This window comes from Dromiciops gliroides, chromosome 4, assembly GCF_019393635.1.
Source record: "Dromiciops gliroides isolate mDroGli1 chromosome 4, mDroGli1.pri, whole genome shotgun sequence".
NCBI classification, from domain to species: domain Eukaryota; kingdom Metazoa; phylum Chordata; class Mammalia; order Microbiotheria; family Microbiotheriidae; genus Dromiciops; species Dromiciops gliroides.
Genome location: NC_057864.1, coordinates 240,382,319 through 240,394,499, shown reverse-complemented (window position 1 = coordinate 240,394,499; position 12,181 = coordinate 240,382,319). Strand labels below are relative to the sequence as shown.

Below are 12,181 nucleotides of genomic sequence, written 5' to 3'. Positions count from 1 at the left end.
CTGTAAAGAGGGATCCAACCATAGGTATAGAAGGATAACACTGAAAAGCATACTTACAGGAGAGGAAGTAAGTGTTGTCAGCCCCCAAAAATCCTTTTTCAGCTTTTCTAAGAAGGCTTTTTGGTCTTGAGTCCAATTAATCTTCCTCCATGAGGCTTCACATTGTAATGATTGGAATGACACCACCTACTGGAGACTTGCTGTGGAGAGCTCCACCATGAGGAAAATGCCTCAGAGGCATTGTGGCTTTTCCTTGGCGTCAGGAAATGACGTTTGCTCATGGGTGCTGTCTATCAAGTCTACCAGCCAATCAACTGGAGGAGCCTCCTATGGTCTGGGAGGAGACAGGAAGGAGGAAAGGGAGCCTGCGCAGAGAGCGCTGGCCTTTTTGGCTTCCTGACTTGATGGTGGTGGCGGCAGAGGACTTCACAGGAAATTTGAGGAAAGATAGGAATGCCAGGCTGTTAGAATTCTGTTCTCAATCTTTTTCTTTCTATTTTCCAATAAACCCTTAAAAACCTAAACTCGTTTTATCAGTGATTTTTAGTCAGTTTCCCCCAAACTGGGGGAACAGATTAGAATCCACATTTAGAATCTTAAATTACACAACATGTAGGCATTTTGACAGTATTGCCCTCATCCAAGTTTGTGTTTTGCTCTTCCCTGTTGCCATAGTAGCTTTGTATGGTGAGGATTCTTTTCTATTTATTACTCATATTTTAGCCTATTTTATGCCTTTTAAAGTTGAGCTCTGCTTCTAGACCACAGGGATTATGGTACCAACCTTCTTTTGCTGGGGGCCAGATCACTAGCTTTCTGCTCTGAGGCCTCAGGGATTCACTGCACTGGTGTGGCCCAGCTTAGTTGCACCTGTTGTATAATGCATACCCAGCAGATTTCTTTCTGCATTGTGGTTGAGAGTCTCACAATTGGCCTTCTGTGCCACTAGCCTGCTGAGGCAAAATCAATGAACCTCAGCTGCTGATCTGTGGGGTGGCTAAGAGCCTCCCACTGGCTTGCCCAGACACCGTTTGCACTATGCTCCCCTTTTACCCAAGTGAGATGAATTTATCTTGAAGTCCTTCTAATTTATCTTAAGCCAGAAGATTGTTTCACTCCATTTTTTTGTAGATTTTGTAGATTATGTTGAATCTGAAAGGAACAGAGAAAATGGACACAAGCATATGTAAAGCAAGTGCCGTTTATTGCAAGTCTTTTTCTCCTTTATATAGTCATCTTAAACAAAGAAATTCATGCATCAGAGGTTTATCTTTATCTTACATTAGCACAAAAATGTACAAAAGCAGGATGTACTGTTATTATGGTTTGCCCAAGAGAAAAACGCACGTATGTGAAGTCAGAGTGACCTGCTTGTTACAATCCGGACCCAGAGATAAGAGGAAGAGGAATACATGGGAAAAGGGGAAGAGGAGCCTCCTTTGTGTCAAGGAAGAGGAGCCTGTTTATCAGTCTCACTGCTATTCCAAGTTAACCCATTAGAGTCTCACTACACTCCTGAATCCATTTAGAGGTTTGATTTGATGTTGTTTCCAAGGGAAATTTGGAAAAGCTCAGGCAACTTCCTCTCAGGGTGGAGGGAGGTGGGGATTTTTCCCCCAGCTGTCTGACCTGGTGTCCTGTAAAACTCATGGGGCTTTGGGGCTCCACTGAAGCAGAAGGGGAGGGGCACCAGCCCCTCTGACAGAAAAAGACCCTGAGGGCCTAAGCCTAAGCCCAAATGTAGGGTCCCCAATCAAAATAAATTTCCACAATATTATAAATATATTGTAATATAATGTGTTGTGTAATATATTATATATTGCTATATAATATGTTATGATTAGAAATATTACAAATATGTTTAAATTGCCCTTTGAGCTAAGAAATTGATCCCCAGAATGAGAACATTTAGAATTGCTTAATGAGATGCTAGAAATCAGATATAGCCACTATTAAATCCTATTCTGATGAGAAAAGTGAATTCAAGAGCAGATCTCACCCTATCACCTTGTGTCCTCTTCTGGGATTATCTATTTCCTGTTTTCCCTATGGCCCAAGCTCCTGCCTCTACAACTACTACTAATTAGAACTGTGAGATAGGTTCCCCAGGGTCAAAGCTTTCAGCAAACTGTCTTCTAAAGTCCATTGGGTCTCTGAAGAGATAGGGACTAGGAGAACCCTAGGATTCTCCCCTCACTCTCAAATGTCTCCCATTTAAATTCATGATGACTTAGAGACTAGAGTATTGACTTAGAATATTGGATTATAGGAACAATTTCAGACCTCCATTCTGGTGCATCCTACATAGCGAAATCAATGCTTTGTGATTTCTCTTTCAAGAAGGCAGGGGTGGGGTGAATATACACACACACACACACACATATATACATATATATATATATATATATGTATGCATATACATACATACATACATATATATGTTTATTTATTCTCCTCTAGTCTCTTTAAAGGCCTATCTTTTCTCCTGAAAGGTGTCTCAGTTGTATTTTTATCTGATGTTTTTATTTCCTTCATAGTAAGGAGTAGTGGAAGTATAAACTCAACCCAGAAAACAGAAGATCAGACAGAGTGGTCCAGGGCTCCACTGAACAAAGCTACAGATTCAGGAATAGGTAAGTGAAGAGAACTTGACGGTGATTCAGGAGATAGCCCATGCCTGAACATTTAGGGAGTAACTATTTGTACTTTTTAAGGTAAAGAGAATAAGGGTGACCTGGTAATTCCTTCTAATTCACTAATTTCCTTGGATTGAGATAGGACACAGACTGTGTAGATTTCCACATACATTGACCAGCCTCCATAAGAGAAAATGAATTAATTGTGATGTCTGACTTGAAAGTGCACTGTTATATTGTAATGCAATAACATACCATCATTTATTTATTAAACTATGTCCTATTGTTGGGTATTTAATGTGCTTTGGAAAATTAGAAAACAGCTTGTTTGAAAGAGGCCTGGATATTTTAGTAGATAACAAACTCAGTATGACATCTATGTAATGTAGTAGCCAAAAAAGCTACTGTGATCTTTAGCTGTATAAATAAAAGCAGCAATATACTGGTAAATATTTAGCACATATCTCTCTGAAGAAAAAAAAATGTATGTGGGATATACTTTTAAGTTCAACGTGCATTATTAACATTTTCTCCATCACTTTCTTAAATCTAGATAGTCTAGTCTAGATCAACAAAATAATAAATTAAGCCTTGACTTTTGGTGTTTGCCAATTTCCCAGGTTTATGTGCTTACACTGAAAATTTAACAATAGGTTCAATGAGCCAGTTTGAGCTGACTCCAGTATACCCCTGAGAGAAGTATGGGAAGCAAGGGAAGTCATAATCACACTCTGCTCTGCTCTAATCAGAGCTCATCTGCATTTAATTTTGTGTACCTTTTTTTTAGAGAGACAGTGACTATAATGTATCATCATAAGAGCAAATATGGTAAAAATAACAAAAATAATGATATACAAAATAATATGACAGAACTAAGGGGTAGGAAAAGATGATTGTTGCCTTTAAGTATTTGAAAGACTGCCGTGTGAAATAAGACAGATTTATCCTGTATGGTTATTGATAGGAAAACAGATTAATAATGGGTAGAATTCAGAAGGAGACCAATTTTGGCTCAATATAAGGAATGACAGTTTATAAATTTGAAACAATTAGAATTGTCCAAAAAATCTTATGGTTTTTCTTAGGAGTGATTGTGTTTCTTGACTTTGGAATTCTTCAAATAAAGGATAGGTGGCAGGGACATTATAGGTGACCAAGGATTCTATTAGAGCCAGGTATAGTTTGCTAACCTTGTATTAGATGATTACAGGGGTCTTATTTTACGCTCTCAATCTATGAACCTATGTTTTCTGGTGGAGGAGCCTTTTTATAAAGCAACATATGTATACATTCTTAAGACTGTGAAGAAATGTGTGCAGTTTGGTGCATCACATCATAGGAAGCATATGAAAACTTTCTAACGTCACCAGACCAAAAGGAGATGGTAGCCAAAACATCAGAAAATAGGATATAAGATTTTGCCCCATTCAAAATTTTTCAGTGAGAAATATTTGGTTTTGATACCCTCCTACTTCTCCTTCAATAACATTCAAACATTCTAACATTGTGTAGCTTCCACAGTCAGGGTTTGGATCATCCACACAAGTGTTTGCTCAAGAGCAATGGTCTTTGTTCTGGAATACTTTTTCCCTCTCATCGCCTCTCCTTTCATATAGATTATATTGGACTGTCTAAGGGACACCAAGGTGTTAATAATTGATGACTTCAAAAGGTGTTTGCATTTTAAAAGGAGTAATCTTTTCCATTCAAAAGAATGAATAATAATAATAGAATTCCTTGCACTGATCAGTTCAGGGATTTATAGCATAAAAGGTCCATTCACAGATATTATTTAATTTTATCCTTACAGAAAACCTTGTTTTGTAATTATTAGTCATGTTTTACAGATGAGAAAATTCAGTTTCAAAGAAGTTAAGGGACTCACCCTAGATCACACAGCTAGTTAGTAAGGGAGAAAAAGACTAAGGGATAGGTTTTCTATTTCCTAAAACAGTACTTTCTTCACTGCAATGTGCTGTCTCCAAAACACAGACTTCATTATAAGGATTTTCTCACGCTTGATGAAAATCTTGAATGATATAATGTCAATTATCAATGATAGAGCAGTGGAGGAGATAATGAGAGGGAAACTTCATGGTAATATTTACATCATTTGACATTTCAGTAGCATCTTTGCCTACTTGTAAGGCAAAGTTGAAGATGGAAAATTAGGAACTTAATTAAGTTCTGGCAGGCTAAAAAGAGATGCAAAGTCACATAATTTTAGAAGGGAAATTATAACCTAATTTTTACATTGTTGGGAAGCAAAGAATACCATGATTATTATAAAGCACTCACATTATTTGAAGTAAATACAGCTTATATTTAAAAAAATCAGGGTAGCTAGGTGGCGCAGTGGATAGAGCACTGGCCCTGGATTCAGGAGTACCTGAGTTCAAATCCGGCCTCAGGCACTTAACACTTACTAGCTGTGTGACCCTGGACAAGTCACTTAACCCCAATTGCCCTGCAAAAAAAAAGAAAAAAAAATCCAGGGGACAACAGAGGCAATAGGTCCATGGCTATAGAATAATGCATATGTCTTTTTGATGTGTTGATTGATTTCGTCAGATTTTTTTCTCTTCCTCATATTTTCTTTTTTTATTTGAAAATTTTATTTTTTATATAGGATGGCTTTCTGAAGGTAGAGAGACAGAGGAATACTAGGATAAATTCTTGTGATATGAAATATTAAAGATACCAATAAAAATTTGGTTTCTTTTTTAAAATCTAGTAGAACAATGAGAGATATCACTTAGAATCAAATTCATCTTGAAGTGACAAATTTGCATAAGAATGGTTTTTAATAAAATGTCTAAGTGTTTTTCCTCTCCTCTAAATGGCTGTTCAAGAATTACTTTTTCTAGGGAGACTTCCCAGAGTAATAATCCCACCTGAATCTGTTATATATACCAGACCCTATTTGCATACTAATCTTTAGATATTTAGGGCTACAGGTTTATAGATAGATGTCTATTTAATGTTTCTCTTTTATTTCTCATATTTAATTCAAAGTGCCTTGACTTTCCCATTGACCTAGGAGTAAGTCAAGAGCAGGGATCATATATCCCATTAAACTGAGAGTACACTGAGAGATGAGATTGGGTGTTCTTTTTTCTGTGTCTTCTCTGAAAGGGATTTAGGTTAGGTTAGCCTTACTTAGATTGTGAGCTTCTTAAGGACAAGGAGTATGTTGTTGTTCATTCATTTCAGCCATGTCTGACTCTTTATGATTCGGCAAAGATACTAGAATGGCTTGCCATTTCCTTTTCCAACTAATTTTACAGATGAAGAAACTGAGGCAGAGTTAAGTGACTTGCTTAGGGTCACATAGTTGATAAATATCAAGGCTGAAATTGAACTCATGTCTTCCTGACTCTAGGCTGGATATTCTATCTACTGCACCACCTAGTTTCTCACACACACACACACACACACACACACACACACACACTTTTTTTTGCCCCTTTTGTGTCCCTAGTACTTAGCACAATGTTTAGCACATAGCAGGCACTTAATAAATATTTATTGATCGAAATGGGTGAGGTATCTTAGACATTACACACTTCCCTTGAAAGTAGTAAGTGCACAGATTCAAAAGCTACAGGTAGCCTAAGAATCCATTTACAATTCTCTCTAATGTGACTCATGTTTTTGTTCTGAAGAATTTGATGGTAAATGACAGAGGTTATTAGGAGGTCTGCATTCATGGAGATGACTTCCAAGTAGAATTTTCCTCAGGACATGTTTTTAGCTTACATTTCTAAATAAAGAAAAAATAGGATCTAATGAGGAGGCTTTCCATTTTCATAATTCTAATCTTGGTGTCTCCCACAGGTTGTGAGAAATAATGAAAATACCTAATGATACCTTCCCTCACCCCACAGGCTTCATCCTAGTGGGTTTTTCTGAATGGCCCAGGCTAGAAATGGTTCTCTTTGTGGCTATCTCTGTCTTCTACATAATGACTCTTCTTGGGAACACAGCCATCATCATTCTTTCCTACCTTGATCCACGACTCCACACCCCAATGTACTTCTTCCTGGCCAATCTCTCCTTCTTGGACCTCTGTTACACTACCAGCACTGTCCCCCAGATGTTGGTGAATATCCAGAGCAAAGAAAGGAGTATAACCTTTGTTGGATGTGTTACTCAGCTTTTCATTTTCCTTGGCCTGGGCTCCACTGAGTGTGTCCTCCTTTCCATCATGGCCTTTGACCGCTATGTTGCCATCTGCCAGCCGCTACACTACACAATTATTATGCACTCACGGTTATGTCATCAGCTTGCAGTGGTAGCCTGGGTTACAGGCTTCAGCAACTCCCTAGTACAGACAGTTTTGACTTTCCAGCTTCCCCGCTGTGGTCATTATCGGGTAGAGAATTTTTTCTGTGAAGTACCTGCCATGCTTTTATTGTCCTGTGCAGACACTTGGGTCAATGAGGTAGAAATGTATGCAGCTGTGGTTGTCATAAAAGTCATTCCAGTAGGGCTGATCCTCTTTTCTTATGCTAACATTGCCTGGGCAGTGTCGAAGATTCAGTCTTCTGAAGGTCGGAAAAAAGCATTCAATACCTGTGGGTCTCATTTGCTGGTGGTTATTATGTTTTATGGCTCAGCAATCAGTGGCTATGCTTACATGGCCCCCAAAAGTAATTCAGCCAAGCTGAAAGGTAAACTCCTTGCCCTATTTTATGGACTTATGACTCCCATGCTCAATCCACTCATCTATACTCTGAGAAACAAGGATGTGAAAGCAGCAACAATGAGGCTACTGGGGAGAAAGCAAGAGCATAAGTAGAGCATGACTAAAAGAGTAAAATTTTTCAGTGTTTTTTAATCCCTATTCAACAATTTTATCCTCTATGTAGGATTCCCCCAAACTTAACCATATTTCACAAAAATGATAGATTTTTGAGTCAACTAATCATTTGTGTTTTCTACATATAGTCAAAGTTTGATTTTCCATGGTGATAGAAAGGAAAAAATGAGTCTGTTGTTGCAAAGAGTGATTAATTAAATAATTTTAATTGACTTTTGGAGTGCGTTGCCTAAGTGTGGATAGGAACTCGTCTTTCTTTTTTATTTTATTCTATTTTATTTTGCAGGGCAGTGAGGGTTAAGTGACTTGCCCAGGGTCACACAGCTAGTTAAGTGTCTGAGGCTGGATTTGAACTCAAGTCCTCCTGAATCCAAGGCCAGTGCTTTATCCACGAGCTGCCCTCGTCTTTCTTATTCATGTTTTATTTATGTTAATATTTCAAGTTGTTTATTTTTCCAGATTGTATGCCCCTCTCCTCCAATCATGTCAGAGCTCAGCTATTATCTATATGCTTTGATCAGTCCTTACATTAAACATTCAAAAGGAAATGTCCCAAAAGTTCACTTCATACAGAGATGATAAATATTTAAAATATTTTCATCTTCAGTTTTGTTATTAGGTCTCATGTCTCTTAACCTATTTATTTAGTTTAATATTTAGATTCACAGTCTTCAGGAGACATTGAAGAATTGGACCAATTCAGATAAAGGGGCAACAGTAGTAAGGTTTTAAGAGTATAATATGAGACCATCTTTTCAAGAAAGAGGTAAAACATTATTTAAATGTTCCATCCAAAGGCTTCACATATCATAGTTTGCTTAATCTTTAAAAGAGACATCATACCTAACCAGTATTCTTGGTCCTTGCTCAGTCAATGTTTCTGACTTCATCACTGAACAACAATGTTGCATCTATTCTCCACATGAATTCTCCACATGAAAGGAGAGTACATTGTATCCCATTGAAGCATGTCAAGTGGTCAAGCTTTCTCTAAAGTGCCTTCTTGTGTAAAGTTCAGGTAAGGCTTAATGTCTCATATTTCTGCTACCTCCTTTTCCAATTAATCTTTACTAAAATAGTTGCTATCAGACCCTTCAGGTGAAAATCATTGTCAACCTTGAAAAGTAAATATCATAATTGTAGTATTAAGAAGTTTTAGTCATTGCATGTTATTTTTATGACTTTTTCCTCACACCTTCTGAGATAGAGGATAGTATTCTGCTTACATAGGGAGTAGTCATAGATAGTGTACTGTTGACATGGTTTGTGGTATAATACTTATACAAAATCACTATAACTGTGCAAAGGTATATAGGTTGTACAATCTGCTAAAGTTAAAAAAAGCAAGAAATGAAAAACTGCCTGAAGATATTATGTGTCTCAATCTGAGGACCTCCACTTACTTAAAAAATATAGCCTTGAAGATTATATTCCTTAAAAATTTCTTACTTAATCATCAAAAGCACATTATTTTTCATTTTAAGTATGGTAATAAGTTATTTTCTATTCCAGTTGATAATAGGAAAGTGTGAATGGCCTGAAACTATATTCTGAAGAATTTAGATAAGTAAAGAGGAAGGACCCAGAATCTCAGCATTCAAAGAGACCTTAGAAGCCAAGAAGTCTCACACATACCTAATAATCATCCAGCCTTTGCTTCAAGTCCTCATGAGCATGTGTGTGTGTGTGTGTGTGTGTGTGTGTGTGTGTGTTGGGGGAGGTGGACATGGAAACAGAGCCACCCAACCTACTTTTAGATATCACTACTTGTCTACTGGGGCAACTAGGTGGTATAGTGGATAGAGTACCAGACTTGGAGTTAGGAGGATCTGAGCTCAAATCTGGCCTCTGACACTTACTAGCTGTGTAACCCTGGGCAAGTCACCTAACCCTTATTTGCCCCAGTTCCTCATCTGTAAAATGACTCAAATGAAATGGCAAACCATTCCAGTATTTTTGCCAAGAAAACTACATGGATTTCCATGGAATCATGTAGAGTTGAACATGACTAAAACATACTTGTTTATTAGTTTTCCTTTACATTGAATTTGTTTCTCTCTATATAATTTCTACCCATTTTTCCTAGTTCTCCCTTCTAGTACCAACATACTAAGTCCAACCTTTCTTACATATGATAAATATATTCAGATAGTTGAGGACAGTTATCATATACCCTCAGTTTCTTTTTTCTCATCCAGGATAAAAATCTCCAATTCCTTTAGTTGATTCTGTTCAGGCATGGTCTTCAGTAATATCAGCATATTGATCGTGATCTTCTGAGTGTGGCACCAAGAACACAATATTCTTCTTGAGATCTCATAAGGACAGATTATGATAGTTATTGGTTCCTTTGTTTTAGACATCATGGTACTATAAAAAAATTAACTTGCTAATCCTAATTTGCAAATTTATAACTGTATGCTACAACTAAAAAATTATAACTAGCTGAAAAATTATAACTGGCTTGTAAGTCCCATCATGATTGCCATTCAATGTAAAAATTATTTTAACTTAACTGGGCCCTAATCTGTGAATTTCTGGCTGGCTGGCTGACTGCTGCTAGTTGCCTATCTGCAGGCTTTTCGCTGCCTAAGCCAGTCTATAAGGGCCTTTAAAAAAATCCCCCACTGCTTTTCCCAAATTGATAAGAAAAAGATTAGGAAGCCTCTTACAATTTAACAGCAAAGGGTTTATTTAGGTGAATAAAATTAGAGATAAAGACAACAAAAGTAAAATATGACCTGTGAACTTCTGTATACCAGACTCACTCTCTCTTTTAACTTTCTCTCCTGCTGCTGTTGCAGCCATGCCTCACTCAGACCAGTTGATCTCCCTCACTCTAGCTCACAGCTTGCGCTTCCTTTTGTCTTGTTTCTCAGTCCTCCCTTTCATTTTCACTGTCTCCTTCACTCCTTTCTCCCCTTCACTCTTTTTCCCCTGAGCTTTGTCTCTCACCAAACGACCTTCTTCTAGCGTCCTCCTTGACTATCTAACTACCCTGGCATATAAAAAGCCTCTCTTTCTCATTTGAAACTTAGGCTGACCATGCCTATGCATGCCAAGTTAATTCATTGGCTCCCCTAGGACCAGGCCCAAGGCCAGCCACAGCATTAAGCCTTCCTGCAGCATGCATCCGTTGCCAGGGCTGGGGGGAGGAAGCTGGCATTTGCGGGAGGCTTACGTGCGTATCCCCACTGAGGGAGGCTTGGGCTCCCAAGGCCTCCATGCGGGGCACTTTCGGGAAAGAAAGGTCTCTGAGAAGTTTAAATAGGTGCCACATTTAACCACTTGTTTGAGTTGGTCAGCTCATTCCATTTTCACAAGAGGAACTAGAAAGGGCTGTAAGGATAATGTACTCTAATTAATTCAAAGATTAAAAAAATGAGGTTCAATGAGTTTAAGGTCACCCAAGTGAGTTTGTGGAAGTGCTAGGGTTAGAATACAAGTCTGCTAATTGATTGTGGTCAGTGCTTTTTGCAAATAGTATATTGCCAGTTCTCTTGAAAATGAAAACAAAAGCATAATGAGAAAGAACAAAGAGCCCAACAAAAAAAAAATGACTTTCATAAAGGAAGAATTTAATGTTTAGTGATTATAGTTTGGGGTGAAACATTAAAACTGTATGTTCTTTCGTTGTTACTATGTAAAATTGTTTTTCTTTTTAAAAATAAACTCAATCTTTTATCATTACATTATAATGTTATGGAACAAAAACAGGGATATTCTGAAAACATTAAATGATGCCAAAGTTGTAATATTTGGCTCTCATGTGAGTTATTTTTTTATCAATTTACCTTTATGTCTTTATTACATTAATATTCAAATATTTACCTTTATTGAGCAGGAATAAATGCACAAAACAAATAGGATCTGAACATTTTTCTTGAAAACTCATCTAAATGTATGATTCTTAAAAAGACTATAAATCCTATGAGGGCAAAGACCATAAAACATAATCACTTGTAGTCCCTTGAGCACTCAACAAAGTGATATGATTGGATTTAGAGGTGGAGCGAAGATGGTGGAGAGAAGTCAGGAAGTTGCCTGAGCTCTCCCAAATTTCCCTTGGAAACAACATCAAATTAAGCTTCTAAATGGATTTTGGAGCTACGTAACCTACAAAAACATGGAGCAAAATAATTTTCTGGCTTAAGATCAACTAGAAGGACTTCAGGAAATGTCTGTCTCACCTGGGTAAAAGGAGAGTGCAGCTCAGTGCAGAGGGTGTCTGGGCAAGCCAGGGGAAAGGCTCTTAGCCAAAGCACAGATCAGCAGCTGAGGACCCTCAGCAAGTTAGTTAACTAGCTCAGCAAGTTAGTGGCATAGCAGGCTGGTTTTGAAGCCCCCAGTTTCAATGCAGAGGGAAACCCTACACCAGAAGAAGATACTTGTAACTCTTGAGAACTGTATCTCTATTAAGGCAGATAGGATAAGTACACATAAACAGAGAGTGTGAGTATAAGTTGATTTTGATGTGATGATATAAAAAACTTAAAAATTAACAAAAAGGATTATACTGGGAGAAGAGAAAGGGGAGGCAGAATGGAGTAAATCACATCACATGAAGACGCACAAAAGACCTATTATAATAGAGGGAAACAGCTCTTTGGTGAAGGTACCATTGCCACAGCTTCTTGGAGTCAACAGTTCTTGCTTCTCCTCCTGACTCACCGCTGTTCGCTAACACCGGGGAATACAACAGTCAGGAGGCCACTCCACTGCC

The 12,181-nt window shown here is 37.8% G+C and overlaps 1 protein-coding gene across 1 annotated transcript; it reads left to right on the top strand.

Moving 5' to 3' along the window:
* The first annotated feature begins 6,486 nt into the window (after nt 1–6,486).
* LOC122756187 (olfactory receptor 10-like) lies at nt 6,487–7,437 on the top strand. Its single transcript, XM_044005352.1, has one exon. The coding sequence runs from the start codon at nt 6,487–6,489 to the stop codon at nt 7,435–7,437; it is 951 nt and encodes a 316-aa protein (XP_043861287.1).
* The last annotated feature ends 4,744 nt before the right edge of the window (nt 7,438–12,181 follow it).